At 46.8% G+C, this 13,193-nt stretch overlaps 1 protein-coding gene across 11 annotated transcripts in view; it reads left to right on the forward strand.

Annotated features, from left to right (window-relative positions):
- The window catches only part of qkia (QKI, KH domain containing, RNA binding a), a 144,430-nt gene that overhangs the window by 48,097 nt on the left and 83,140 nt on the right, over window positions 1–13,193 (forward strand). For all 11 annotated transcript variants that reach the window (XR_011670736.1, XR_011670738.1, XR_011670740.1 and 8 more), the window contains exon 2: window positions 4,801–4,943. Coding sequence is in view for 4 of the 11 variants with exons in the window: in XM_071366614.1 (XP_071222715.1) it covers window positions 4,801–4,943 (143 nt within the window). In the remaining 7 variants the exon portion in view is untranslated. The remainder of the gene's footprint in view (window positions 1–4,800; window positions 4,944–13,193) is intronic.

Consider the following 13,193-nt stretch of genomic DNA (forward strand, 5'->3'; position numbering starts at 1 on the left):
CTCTCCACCTGGGCAGAGCCCTCCATCTCTCTACCTGGGCAGAGCCCTCCATCTCTCTACCTGGGCAGAGCCCTCCATCTCTCTACCTGGGCAGAGCCCTCCATCTCTCTACCTGGGCAGAGCCCTCCATCTCTCTACCTGGGCAGAGCCCTCCATCTCTCTACCTGGGCAGAGCCCTCCATCTCTCTACCTGGGCAGAGCCCTCCATCTCTCTACCTGGTCAGAGCCCTCCATCTCTCTACCTGGGCAGAGCCCTCCATCTCTCTACCTGGGCAGAGCCCTCCATCTCTCTACCTGGGCAGAGCCCTCCATCTCTCTACCTGGGCAGAGCCCTCCATCTCTCTACCTGGGCAGAGCCCTCCATCTCTCTACCTGGGCAGAGCCCTCCATCTCTCTACCTGGGCAGAGCCCTCCATCTCTCTACCTGGGCAGAGCCCTCCATCTCTCTCTACCTGGGCAGAGCCCTCCATCTCTCTCTACCTGGGCAGAGCCCTCCATCTCTCTCTACCTGGGCAGAGCCCTCCATCTCTCTCTACCTGGGCAGAGCCCTCCATCTCTCTCTACCTGGGCAGAGCCCTCCAGAAGGCTAATAAAATAGTGGATTACTCTTCCCATCCACTCCACCCTGAATTCCAGCTCCTTCCCTCTGGACGCAGGTACAGACCCCCCAAAATAGGGCCATGTTCTCTTTTATTCTGAATGCAATTCTGCAACTTAACAATATGTTGCACTAATTGCACTTAGCGCTTACACTATGAAACTGCACGTACCCTGCCTATTTGTTTCCTTTGCTATTTATTGTACATTTTTAGATGTTATGTTTTATGACTGCTGCAAGATGAATTGCCTCTGAGGATGTTAAAGTTTTCTGAATCAGCCTCAGCAGTGGTTGTGACGGTTCTCCCTCACCTCCATTGGTCTGAAATGAACTCTCCTCTGTTCTGCTAAACCGCCTACCAAGGTGCTGTTTTGGATTTTACCTCAACATTTTATTGGGGCAATAAGGAAGGGTGGTTGGGGCCCAATGGAGAGGTGTGTGTGTGTGTGTGTGTGTGTCAGTCAGGGCCGGACATAGGAAGAGTGGTCATGCGGCTTTCCAATGGTTGTCCATAGAGCCGACCGATATGGGATCTGATTTTAGAAGGGAAATATTCACAAACTGATATCTGCCTATTTTTTTTTTTTTAATGGATAAACTGTTACTCTAGTGAAAGGAGGATAAACTGTTACTCTAGTGAAAGGAGGATAAACTGTTACTCTAGTGAAAGGAGGATAAACTGTTACTCTAGTGAAAGGAGGATAAACTGTTACTCTAGTGAAAGGAGGATAAACTGTTACTCTAGTGAAAGGAGAATAAACTGTTACTCTAGTGAAAGGAGAATAAACTGTTACTCTAGTGAAAGGAGGATAAACTGTTACTCTAGTGAAAGGAGGATAAACTGTTACTCTAGTGAAAGGAGGATAAACTGTTACTCTAGTGAAAAGAGGATAAACTGTTACTCTAGTGAAAGGAGGATAAACTGTTACTCTAGTGAAAGGAGGATAAACTGTTACTCTAGTGAAAGGAGGATAAACTGTTACTCTAGTGAAAAGAGGATAAACTGTTACTCTAGTGAAAAGAGGATAAACTGTTACTCTAGTGAAAAGAGGATAAACTGTTACTCTAGTGAAAAGAGGATAAACTGTTACTCTAGTGAAAAGAGGATAAACTGTTACTCTAGTGAAAAGAGGATAAACTGTTACTCTAGTGAAAGGAGGATAAACTGTTACTCTAGTGAAAGGAGGATAAACTGTTACTCTAGTGAAAGGAGGATAAACTGTTACTCTAGTGAAAGGAGGATAAACTGTTACTCTAGTGAAAGGAGAATAAACTGTTACTCTAGTGAAAGGAGGATAAACTGTTACTCTAGTGAAAGGAGGATAAACTGTTACTCTAGTGAAAGGAGGATAAACTGTTACTCTAGTGAAAGGAGGATAAACTGTTACTCTAGTGAAAGGAGGATAAACTGTTACTCTAGTGAAAGGAGAATAAACTGTTACTCTAGTGAAAGGAGGATAAACTGTTACTCTAGTGAAAGGAGAATAAACTGTTACTCTAGTGAAAGGAGGATAAACTGTTACTCTAGTGAAAGGAGGATAAACTGTTACTCTAGTGAAAAGAGGATAAACTGTTACTCTAGTGAAAGGAGGATAAACTGTTACTCTAGTGAAAGGAGGATAAACTGTTACTCTAGTGAAAGGAGGATAAACTGTTACTCTAGTGAAAGGAGGATAAACTGTTACTCTAGTGAAAGGAGGATAAACTGTTACTCTAGTGAAAGGAGGATAAACTGTTACTCTAGTGAAAGGAGAATAAACTGTTACTCTAGTGAAAGGAGAATAAACTGTTACTCTAGTGAAAGGAGAATAAACTGTTACTCTAGTGAAAGGAGGATAAACTGTTACTCTAGTGAAAGGAGGATAAACTGTTACTCTAGTGAAAGGAGGATAAACTGTTACTCTAGTGAAAGGAGGATAAACTGTTTTGATTCCAGAAAACATGTGCCTAGGCTCTGAAGACAGCTGCCTCATGCTAGCCAGCTGGAAAACGACAGGACACATTTTCAATGAATTGGTTTTTAGCTGTGTTTTCATCCATTTGTAAGGGCTTTAGCCACTGAATTCTGCTAGTTGTCACTTGAAAGTAAAAACATCAATCACAAAATTTGCTGCTGGCACAGCTCTGCCTCTCGCCCCAAGCGTTGCCCCAGTGAACTGTCTTTGTGTCCCTATCTCATTCAAGTTGACACTTAATGGTTACCGTAAACGTTTAGCGTAGGGACATTCCAAGGATCCTGGATTAGCACTGATTCTCAGTGGTGTCAAGTACGCTCACCCAGCTAGCACAGTGGTTCTGGGCCCATTCCGGCTGAGAGTTGGGGCACTCGGGCTGATTAGGCCGTATTACTTATGGCTAGAATGCGGGGATTGAGCTCGTGCCGATTCCGTGAGAGTTATCTCTTGGGCTGCTTTATGTAATTAACATTTCATTATTTATTTTTCCATATGTTATCATTGTTTCCATGATCCAAAAATACAATTAACATTTACATAATTCTTTAAGAGTCCTGTTTTTAAGTAGTATTTTTATACTTTGTGCAAGGCAATTGATAAGCATTAACTTTGGATGGAGCCTCCCGAGTGGGAAAGCGGTCTAAGACACTGAATCGCAGTGCAAACTGCATTGCTACAGATGCTTGTTCGATACTCGTACCGACCGCGACCGGGAGACCCATGAGGCGCCGCACCATTAGTCCAGTGTCGTCCGAGTTAGGGGAGGGTTTGGCTGGCCCGGGATTCCCCTGTCCCATTGCGCTGTAGCGACTCCTGTGGCGGGCGTGAATGCAGTCACCAGGTGTGCGGTGTTTCCTTTGGTGGATGAGTATAATTTCTATGCCTAAAATGTATAATTGTAATATTTCAAATTACTAAATCATTTTGTATACATTTATTTAAATTTGCACCGGTCCCCTTCTGGGAGGATTCTGGTAAGATTCCGGCAAAGTTGGCTGAATTCCGGTAGTCGTTAACGACCCGATGTATGAATACCCTTCACAGAGAGCAAATACAACACACCAGATTTCGCTGGCTTCACTAAAGGGCGGTAACGTTAAAGTTACTACAGAATTGTATGTTCTTAGCATGATGCTTGCTTTAAATTTAGGCATAGCGTCCATTGTTTGTCACGACACTTGACACCCTACCATGGCAGGGTACCTTAGTGGTTAGAGCATTGGACTAGTAACCGAAAGGTTGCAAGTTCGAATCCCTGAGCTGACAAGGTACACATTTGTCGTTCATCCCCTGAACAAGGCAGTTAACCCATTGTTCCTAGGCCGTCATTGAAAATAAGAATTTCTTCGTAACTGACTTTCCTAGTTAAATAAAGATAAAATAAACACGTGACACTTCACGTAAACAGTATGTGGCCAGTCTGCATTTTTGCCACTATTGAGCTGGCAAGCTTCTATCTACTCGGCGCTCACCGTAGAAGTAGTAACGATTAGTAGTAGTTCTCTCCTCCGACTGGTGCAGTTGCGTTGGGAGACAGTGTCCAGTCTTGCTGTAGCGCCAAGGCAAGATAGACTTATAGCCATGTAAAGAGCGCCCTCTTCAGGACAAATAATTATATTGGATCTTATATCTGTCCTTTTTGGTGGATTAAACGCCGGTACGAATGCATCTGTAAAAGGCTATCGGTCTATTTTTAAAATATATTTTGTTATATTTGAACGTCTTGTCTCAACATGCCCCTGGAGATCACCTTGACTACATGGCCTCGTCTGTTTTATCTGACAGGCTGATCTGAGCTGAAGGCATATCTCCCCCTGAACGATTAGCTCGCTCCCTCTGTCCTATGCGCCCTCTGTCTGCTGCTTCCCCCAACACACTATTTAACTAGACCAGCCACCATTGACCACCTCAACGCACGGCTGTGGCCAGAATGAATCAGTTGGACGGGCATTTTTATTATATAAAAAAAAAAAAATCCCACATGACCTGTTTGCACACTTAAAAATTCTGTTAATGGGTGTTATGATAAAGACAATAGGCAGTTCATGAGTTTCAAGTTTGGGGAAGCTTACAGTTGATCCTACCATTTCTACCCATCTGTGTGCCATGTCACTCCGATTCGTACCCATTTGCTTAGTTTTGTGTCCAGTGCCGTTTTCCATAGCCTTTCAAGTGTGTTTTTTGTTGTTGTGGGTAATTCTGCATCCACTCCTCTAACCGTGTGTTGTCTGTGCTTGTGTGTTTCAGAGATCAACAGAGTGAGGAAAGACATGTACAACGACACAGCCAACGGACCTGTAGACAAACACCCTATGGAATTACCTGAGGCCCTGGGGCCAATCATTCATCTGCAGGAGAAGCTCTTTGTGCCTCTAAAAGAGTATCCTGACGTAAGCCATGTCTCACACACACACACACACACACACACACACACACACACACACACACACACACTACATATCTGCGTAGATGTTTATACACACACACATCACACGCACACAGGCTCCTTGTTACATTCAGATTTAACCCTGTCAGGTGTCTCTACCACCAAGTTCACCTTGTCCTTGCCTGTGATGACAAGGCGTCAGCGCTTTGATGGCCCTGCTCAAACAAATAGCCCATAATGTACCTAGTCAATCAGGAGCTATAGAGAGCTATCCTTGAACTCCTTTTCTCTGGTGGCTCACCCTCTCTCTCTTCCCCTCTCTGTATCCCACATGCAGAGGGGGGAGGACAGGAGGGGGGGGGGTAATGGTATTTTATAGCCTTACATTGTCACTGAAGGCCAAAGGAGTCCTCCCGCCCTCTCCCTCGGTCCCTATTTTCTCCCTACTATCCATTGTTATCACACAGAATAACATTGAAACCTACTGCACTGCACAGCATTGAAACCACTGCACAGCATTGAAACCTGCTTCACTGCACAGCATTGAAACCTGCTTCACTGCACAGCATTGAAACCTGCTTCACTGCACAGCATTGAAACCTGCTTCACTGCACAGCATTGAAACATGCTTCACTGCACTGCATTGAAACCTGCTTCACTGCACTGCATTGAAACCTGCTTCACTGCACTGCATTGAAACCTGCTTCACTGCACTGCACATCATTGAAACCTGCTTCGCTGCACAGCATTGAAACCTGCTTCGCTGCACTGCACAGCATTGAAACCCTCTTCGCTGCACATCATTGAAACCTGCTTCGCTGCACTGCACAGCATTGAAACCCTCTTCGCTGCACAGCATTGAAACCTGCTGCACTGCACAGCATTGAAACCTGCTTCGCTGCACAGCATTGAAACCTGCTTCGCTGCACAGCATTGAAACCTGCTGCGCTGCACAGCATTGAAACCTGCTGCGCTGCACAGCATTGAAACCTGCTTCGCTGCACTGCACAGCATTGAAACCTGCTTCGCTGCACAGCATTGAAACCTGCTTCACTGCACAGCATTGAAACCTGCTTTGCTGCACAGAAATCAAATCAAACTTTGTCACGTGCTGAATACAACAAGTGTAGTAGACCTTACCGTAAAATGCATTGAAACCTGTTTTACTACACAGAATAGCATTGAATTGAATGCTACAAATTTGCTCCACCAGTGGTGGTATCATTGAAGGTGAATTCTACTCTGTGGCCACCCGGCTAAATGAGTTGCCTCCACAAGGAAAACAGGACGCTACCAGCTGTTTACGATTTAGTTACCCCAAATGGGCGGAGGAGCAGGTGGAGAGGGAAGGGAGAGGGGGTTAGGAGAGGGACGGTGTTGAAAACAACCTTTCCAAAAATACACGGAGGTAGAAAATAGAAGACTCACAACTCGACTCTCTGAATGGCCCGTGAAAGCATCCAGAGTTGAGACTGGACTAGACTGGACGGAGAGGGTTGTAGCTGTATAGAATAAGTACACGGACACAGAGGCCTGGGTAGGAGCACAGACGGACGCTGTCAATTCTATCTGTAGAGGTCAGGGGGGTTATAGGATGGAGTGTTTGCTTTGGGGGTTGGGGCCATGGTATTGATGAAGGAGAATGTGTGTGTACACAGTGTGAGGAGTTTGGGGAGTTTTGCCGGGTGGGTGGGAAGGGCACCAGTTCCCACCAGCCCAGTCCAACTCAACCTCAGCCATGATCCCCAAGCCAGAAGACTGCTGAACAATTAATCAAATGGCCACCGGACTATTTACATTGACCCCCTCCATTTGTTTTGTACACTGCTGCTACTCGCTGTTTATTATCTATGCATAGTCACTTCACCCCTACCTACATGTACAAATTACCTCTAACTTGTACCCCCGCACACTGACTCGGTACCGGTACCCCCTGTATATAGCCTTGTCATTATGTTACTGTGTTACTTTTTGTTATTTTTACTTTAGTTTATTTGGTAAATATTTTCTTAACCAACAGTGCAGATCAAGAAGAGTTAAGGGCTTGTAAGTAAGCGCATGTGACAAATTAAGTTTAATTTGATCCTGAGTTAAATTCACCAGATATATATCCACATGTATATCTGGTGAGGGAGGGGAGGGGCATCCCCTAAGCTAGTTGACGTGGGGAGGCTGAATGACAGCTTTCCCGTTGGCACCGGAGAGCCGTCTGGAATGGTGGGACGTGCTTTAAAAACACGGCCAGACATCCTCAGCTGACCTCTAAAGTCCAATGTTTTCCCTCTCTTTCCCCCTCTTTCTCTTTCTTTCTCGTGCTCTCTCTTGCACTCTTTCTCTCTCTCATATGCAACAGCGGTCAGGTCATTAAGGCAGTAACGTAATAGAAATGTAAAAAAAAAGGTTAAATCGTTGAGGCTGTTTATAGAAAACCTGATTGAAACCAGAGGAAGACTAGACCAACATGAGATTTGTCTCTGCTGTAATGGAGTTGCTGCGTTAGGTTAGAGTCACTCTCTTATTAGGCAGCCTTGTATGTCTGGAAAACTATGCCAATGGTAGTCAACAGAGGAGCACAGCCTGAGTCACTCTGACCTCAAACGGCAGCATAAATATTGTGTAAGCCTAATGAGTATAGCTGTCATGGCAACCCCTTAGCTTTCCTGTTGTGAGATATTCATTGTTTTGCTAATGTTTCATAGAGATTTCATAGCTGCATATGTTAGCATTTTTATTTAGTTAACCTAGCATTAGCCTAGCTGTTAGCTTAGAGAGAAGTGGGATGAAGCTGGGTTGTGTTCTGTGATGCAAGGGCCTAGCAAAAGGGGTCTAATGTTCTCTTTTAGGCCAGATGAGCTCTCCCTTCTCTGACTAAATATTTTCTTGTACCCGAGAAAGCGAGATAAAATAATCCGTTTCTCATTGAGAAATCCCAGCTGTTTCCGTGCCGTTCCGAGGACACTGTAAAGATAATTATTAGCAGAGGGAATTTTCTCCTCCCGTTCACCTTTCCGGGTGATTTCTCACATTCTACCCCGTGTCGGACTCGAGGCCGGATACGTACTCTGCATCTACGTCTCAAATTACACTCTTTTTCCTTTTATAGTAGTGCACTGTATAGGGAATAGGATGCCATTTGGGATGCACGGTCTAGCCTAGCGTTTCTAGACTGCTCCAAACTCCCAAGATGAGGGTTCTGCTTTCCATGTCAACCTATTGAGTTTTTGGCACCGGACACAGCTGCTGCCACTGAAGATGTCTTTATGAGGCCCCTACCCCCCTCCCCTTCTCACGTTCCCCATTTTCACATCTCCCCCAGTTCCCACACCTGTCCGCTTTTGTCCAAGGAGTGGCAGACTCCTTCTCACCATTTTCCTTCCACTCTTTCATATTCCTCCTCTCTTTCTCAGTTTCCTCCTCCCAGTACTAAGTAATTAGATTGTCTTGGTCCTCTGCTGCAGTGCAGCATGTCAATTACACCAAAATAACTTGTCCTGCCAAGACGCCCGTGTTCTAATTCTCTTACCGTAGGACATGCACGCTGAGGTGAGAGAGCTCGGTCGTGTGTGTGTGTGTGTGTGTGTGTGTGTGTGTGTGTGTGTGTGTGTGTGTGTGTGTGTGTGTGTGTGTGTGTGTGTGTGTGTGTGTGTGTGTGTGTGTGTGTGTGTGTGTGTGTGTGTGTGTGTGTGTGTGTGTGTGTGTGTGTGTGTGTGTGGCGAGGTAGTCGTTTGATGATGTCATCGGTGTGGAAACTTCGGAAGTGCGGCATCATGTCACTCAGAGGCGACTGCAGGTGAGGACAGGGTGGGTGACGGTCCATCTGATACACCTCACTCTGGAGACACCTCGCCCTGGAAACGCTTCAATCTGGACACACCTCGCCCTGGAAACGCTTCAATCTGGACACACCTCGCCCTGGAAACGCTTCAATCTGGACACACCTCGCCCTGGAAACGCTTCAATCTGGACACACCTCGCCTTGGAAACGCTTCACTCTGGAGACACCTCGCCCTGGATACGCCTCACTCTGGACACACCTCCCCCTGGAAACGCTTCAATCTGGACACACCTCGTCCTGGAAACGCTTCAATCTGGACACACCTCCCCCTTGGAAACGCTTCAATCTGGAGACACCTCGCCCTGGATACGCTTCAATCTGGACACACCTCGCCCTGGAAACGCTTCACTCTGGAGACACCTCGCCCTGGAAACGCTTCAATCTGGACACACCTCGCCTTGGAAACGCTTCAATCTGGACACACCTCGTCCTGGAAACGCTTCAATCTGGACACACCTCGCCCTGGATACGCTTCAATCTGGACACACCTCGCCCTGGAAACGCTTCACTCTGGAGACACCTCGCCCTGGAAACGCTTCAATCTGGAGACACCTCGCCCTGGAAACGCTTCAATCTGGACACACCTCGCCCTGGAAACGCTTCACTCTGGAGACACCTCGCCCTGGAAACGCTTCACTCTGGACACACCTCGCCCTGGAAACGCTTCACTCTGGAGACACCTCGCCCTGGAAACGCTTCACTCTGGACACACCTCGCCCTGGAAACGCTTCACTCTGGAGACACCTCGCCCTGGAAACGCTTCAATCTGGAGACACCTCCCCCTGGAAACGCTTCAATCTGGACACACCTCGCCTTGGAAACGCTTCACTCTGGAGACACCTCGCCCTGGAAACGCTTCACTCTGGAGACACCTCGTCCTGGAAACGCTTCAATCTGGACACACCTCGCCTTGGAAACGCTTCAATCTGGACACACCTCGCCCTGGAAACGCTTCAATCTGGACACACCTCGCCCTGAAACGCTTCAATCTGGACACACCTCGCCTTGGAAACGCTTCAATCTGGAGACACCTCGCCCTGGAAACGCTTCGCTCTGGAGACGCCTCGCTCTGGAGACGCCTCGCCCTGGAGACGCCTCGCCCTGGAGACGCCTCGCCCTGGAGACGCCTCGCCCTGGAGCTGCTTCACTCTGGAGACACCTCGCCCTGGAAACGCTTCGCCCTGGAAACGCTTCGCCCTGGAAACGCTTCGCCCTGGAAACGCTTCGCCCTGATGACACCTCGTCCTGGAAACACCTCGCCCTGGAAACGCTTCACTCTGGAGACACCTCACCCTGGAGACACCTCGCCCTGGAAACGCCTCGCCCTGTCATCTCTTTCTATGACCTTCAAACACAGTTACTTCCTTCCTTGTTTACTAACACCATGTGATGCCCCCAACACCCCTGGACAGCCCAATAGGACAACCTGTTGGATGTAGGCGGTGGAGCAACTGGTCTGGAAAACAAGGCCAACTGGGAAGGGCTCTTTTTGAAGGAGATGTTTGTCTCCCCTATATGTCCTCTGGCTGCCATGATGTCCAGCACGGTGTGTGTGTGTGTTGCCTAAGTGTGCTTTGTATGTGTGTTCATTGATGCATAGAAGTGTCTTGATTGTTGGTATTAATGAGTTGAATGACTAATTCTTGATTCCATCCAGCATCAGTTGTTGTTGTGATTGAATGATTCAAAACAAGACTGTTGTCGTACACCTGCCACCACAATGTGATTCTAGGATGTCTGATGTTTATTATTGTCTTCAAATAAGCCTATCGGTCCCGTCTCCTACCCCACTAGAACGTGCTGTCTGGTGTGTCCATCCCTAACTTTACTGTTGTCTACCAGGGGTGCTGCTGTTGTCATGGTGTTGATGTTTACATTTTATTAGGTCTCTGCGGTGGCAGCAACCGGAGCCGGTCGGCAAGGAAACAGCTGTTTGATCGGCGTGCTGAGCGAGTGTTCTCTCCCAGTCTTAATTTGCAGGTTATTACTGTGGCTTTTGAAGCAAAATGTCTCCAATTGAGCGTCTCAAATGACTTCCCAGCGTCCCCCCCCCACCCCCCCCCCATCCTTCAGAAGCGCAATGATACATCAGCAATCGGCATGGGCTCTTGTTTATGCGTTTGGAAGCAGAAGACACCTACTATTTACTCCCTATTGAGCCCCACAGTGGACTCGTCGTAATAACCTTAAAACCTAGTGGTCAAATAAGCTCCACTTGAGTTGGACGCTTGCTTGAATGTCTTCGGGTCTGCATCTATGAAGGTCAAGTACAAAATGTAGGAAGTTAACAACCTGGTTTAGATTTAATTTAATGTTGACACAATAAGATGCAACAAACTACTACACGTATGACTGTACCTTACAGGGCAGTACAATAGACTACAGATGGAGAGAAACCTAACGCCTCATACAGTACCAACCAATACTACTCACCCGACATACAGGCCAGTACAATAGACTACAGATGGAGAGAAACCTAACGCCTCATACAGTACCAACCAATACTACTCACCCGACATACAGGCCAGTACAATAGACTACAGATGGAGAGAAACCTAACGCCTCATACAGTACCAACCAATACTACTCACCTGACATACAGGCCAGTACAATAGACTACAGATGGAGAGAAACCTAACGCCTCATACAGTACCAACCAATACTACTCACCTGACATACAGGCCAGTACAATAGACTACAGATGGAGAGAAACCTAACGCCTCATACAGTACCAACCAATACTACTCACCTGACATACAGGCCAGTACAATAGACTACAGATGGAGAGAAACCTAACGCCTCATACAGTACCAACCAATACTACTCACCTGACATACAGGCCAGTACAATAGACTACAGATGGAGAGAAACCTAACGCCTCATACAGTACCAACCAATACTACTCACCTGACATACAGGCCAGTACAATAGACTACAGATGGAGAGATACCTAACGCCTCATACAGTACCAACCAATACTACTCACCTGACATACAGGCCAGTACAATAGACTACAGATGGAGAGACACCTAACGCCTCATACAGTACCAACCAATACTACTCACCTGACATACAGGCCAGTACAATAGACTACAGATGGAGAGACACCTAACGCCTCATACAGTACCAACCAATACTACTCACCCAACATACAGGCCAGTACAATAGACTACAGATGGAGAGAAACCTAACGCCTCATACAGTACCAACCAATACTACTCACCTGACATACAGGCCAGTACAATAGACTACAGATGGAGAGACACCTAACGCCTCATCCAGTACCAACCAATACTACTCACCTGACATACAGGCCAGTACAATAGACTGCAGATGGAGAGAAACCTAACGCCTCATACAGTACCAACCAATACTACTCACCTGACATACAGGCCAGTACAATAGACTGCAGATGGAGAGAAACCTAACGCCTCATACAGTACCAACCAATACTACTCACCTGACATACAGGCCAGTACAATAGACTACAGATGGAGAGAAACCTAACGCCTCATCCAGTACCAACCAATACTACTAACCCGACATACAGGGTAGGTGTGGACCAGTGATGCCATGGCTGCAGTCTTCTGGTTTGCAGCTGCTCCCGCCATGGCATCAGTCAACAGGTTCAACTTGAGAGTGGAGCATGCGTTAGATAACAACCCCCCCCCTTCAATTGTTCAGAATAATGACTTAAACGGCTGAGCAGCTGTTTGGCAGGAATGTGTGTGTGTGTATAAGCTTTTGTTACAGCCCATACCTGATTACAAATCGTAGCCTATCGCTGTTATTCGCTATGTTGATTATTTCAGTCAGGTGTTAGAGCTGGGCTTGGACAAAACCCTTCACACACTCCTGCCCTTCAGGACTTTCTGCAATGACTGAAACAGACCAGAGCAGGAGAATAGTGTTCCAGGTTGAAACGGCTGACCTAGTTGAGAGGTGACAAGACTCAGGCACACCCATTTGGTTCTGGAATAGAAAAGGTGCAAATCTGTTTTTTTTTGGGGGGGGGGCATCAATAACATGACAGTAGTTCTACCTCAAAGATGGTTCCGACAGACATGGCAGCTCTGCTTCTATATCCTAAGCAACTTTGCAGTATTTCGTTTTTGTGTGTGTGTTATTTCGGACATTATTAGCCCAACATTTTTTGGGGGTGTTATTACATACAGCCAGAAATAACTTTTGGATATCAGAGCGGCGGTAACTCACCAGCATTATGATGACCAGCAATACGACTTTCCTGAATTGGATCCTTTGTTCTTACCCCCCCGGGGCAACTGAACATATTCCAGAGGCTGCTCCAAGATGCCACCGGCGGAGAAGAGGCCTTCGGAGCGGACTTCTATGGCGTGCACACCATCCACCGCTTTCGAGTATATTACTCGCTAATGTTCAGTCTCAGGACAATAAAGT

Source organism: Salvelinus alpinus, chromosome 25 (genome assembly GCF_045679555.1).
Source record: "Salvelinus alpinus chromosome 25, SLU_Salpinus.1, whole genome shotgun sequence".
NCBI lineage: Eukaryota > Metazoa > Chordata > Actinopteri > Salmoniformes > Salmonidae > Salvelinus > Salvelinus alpinus.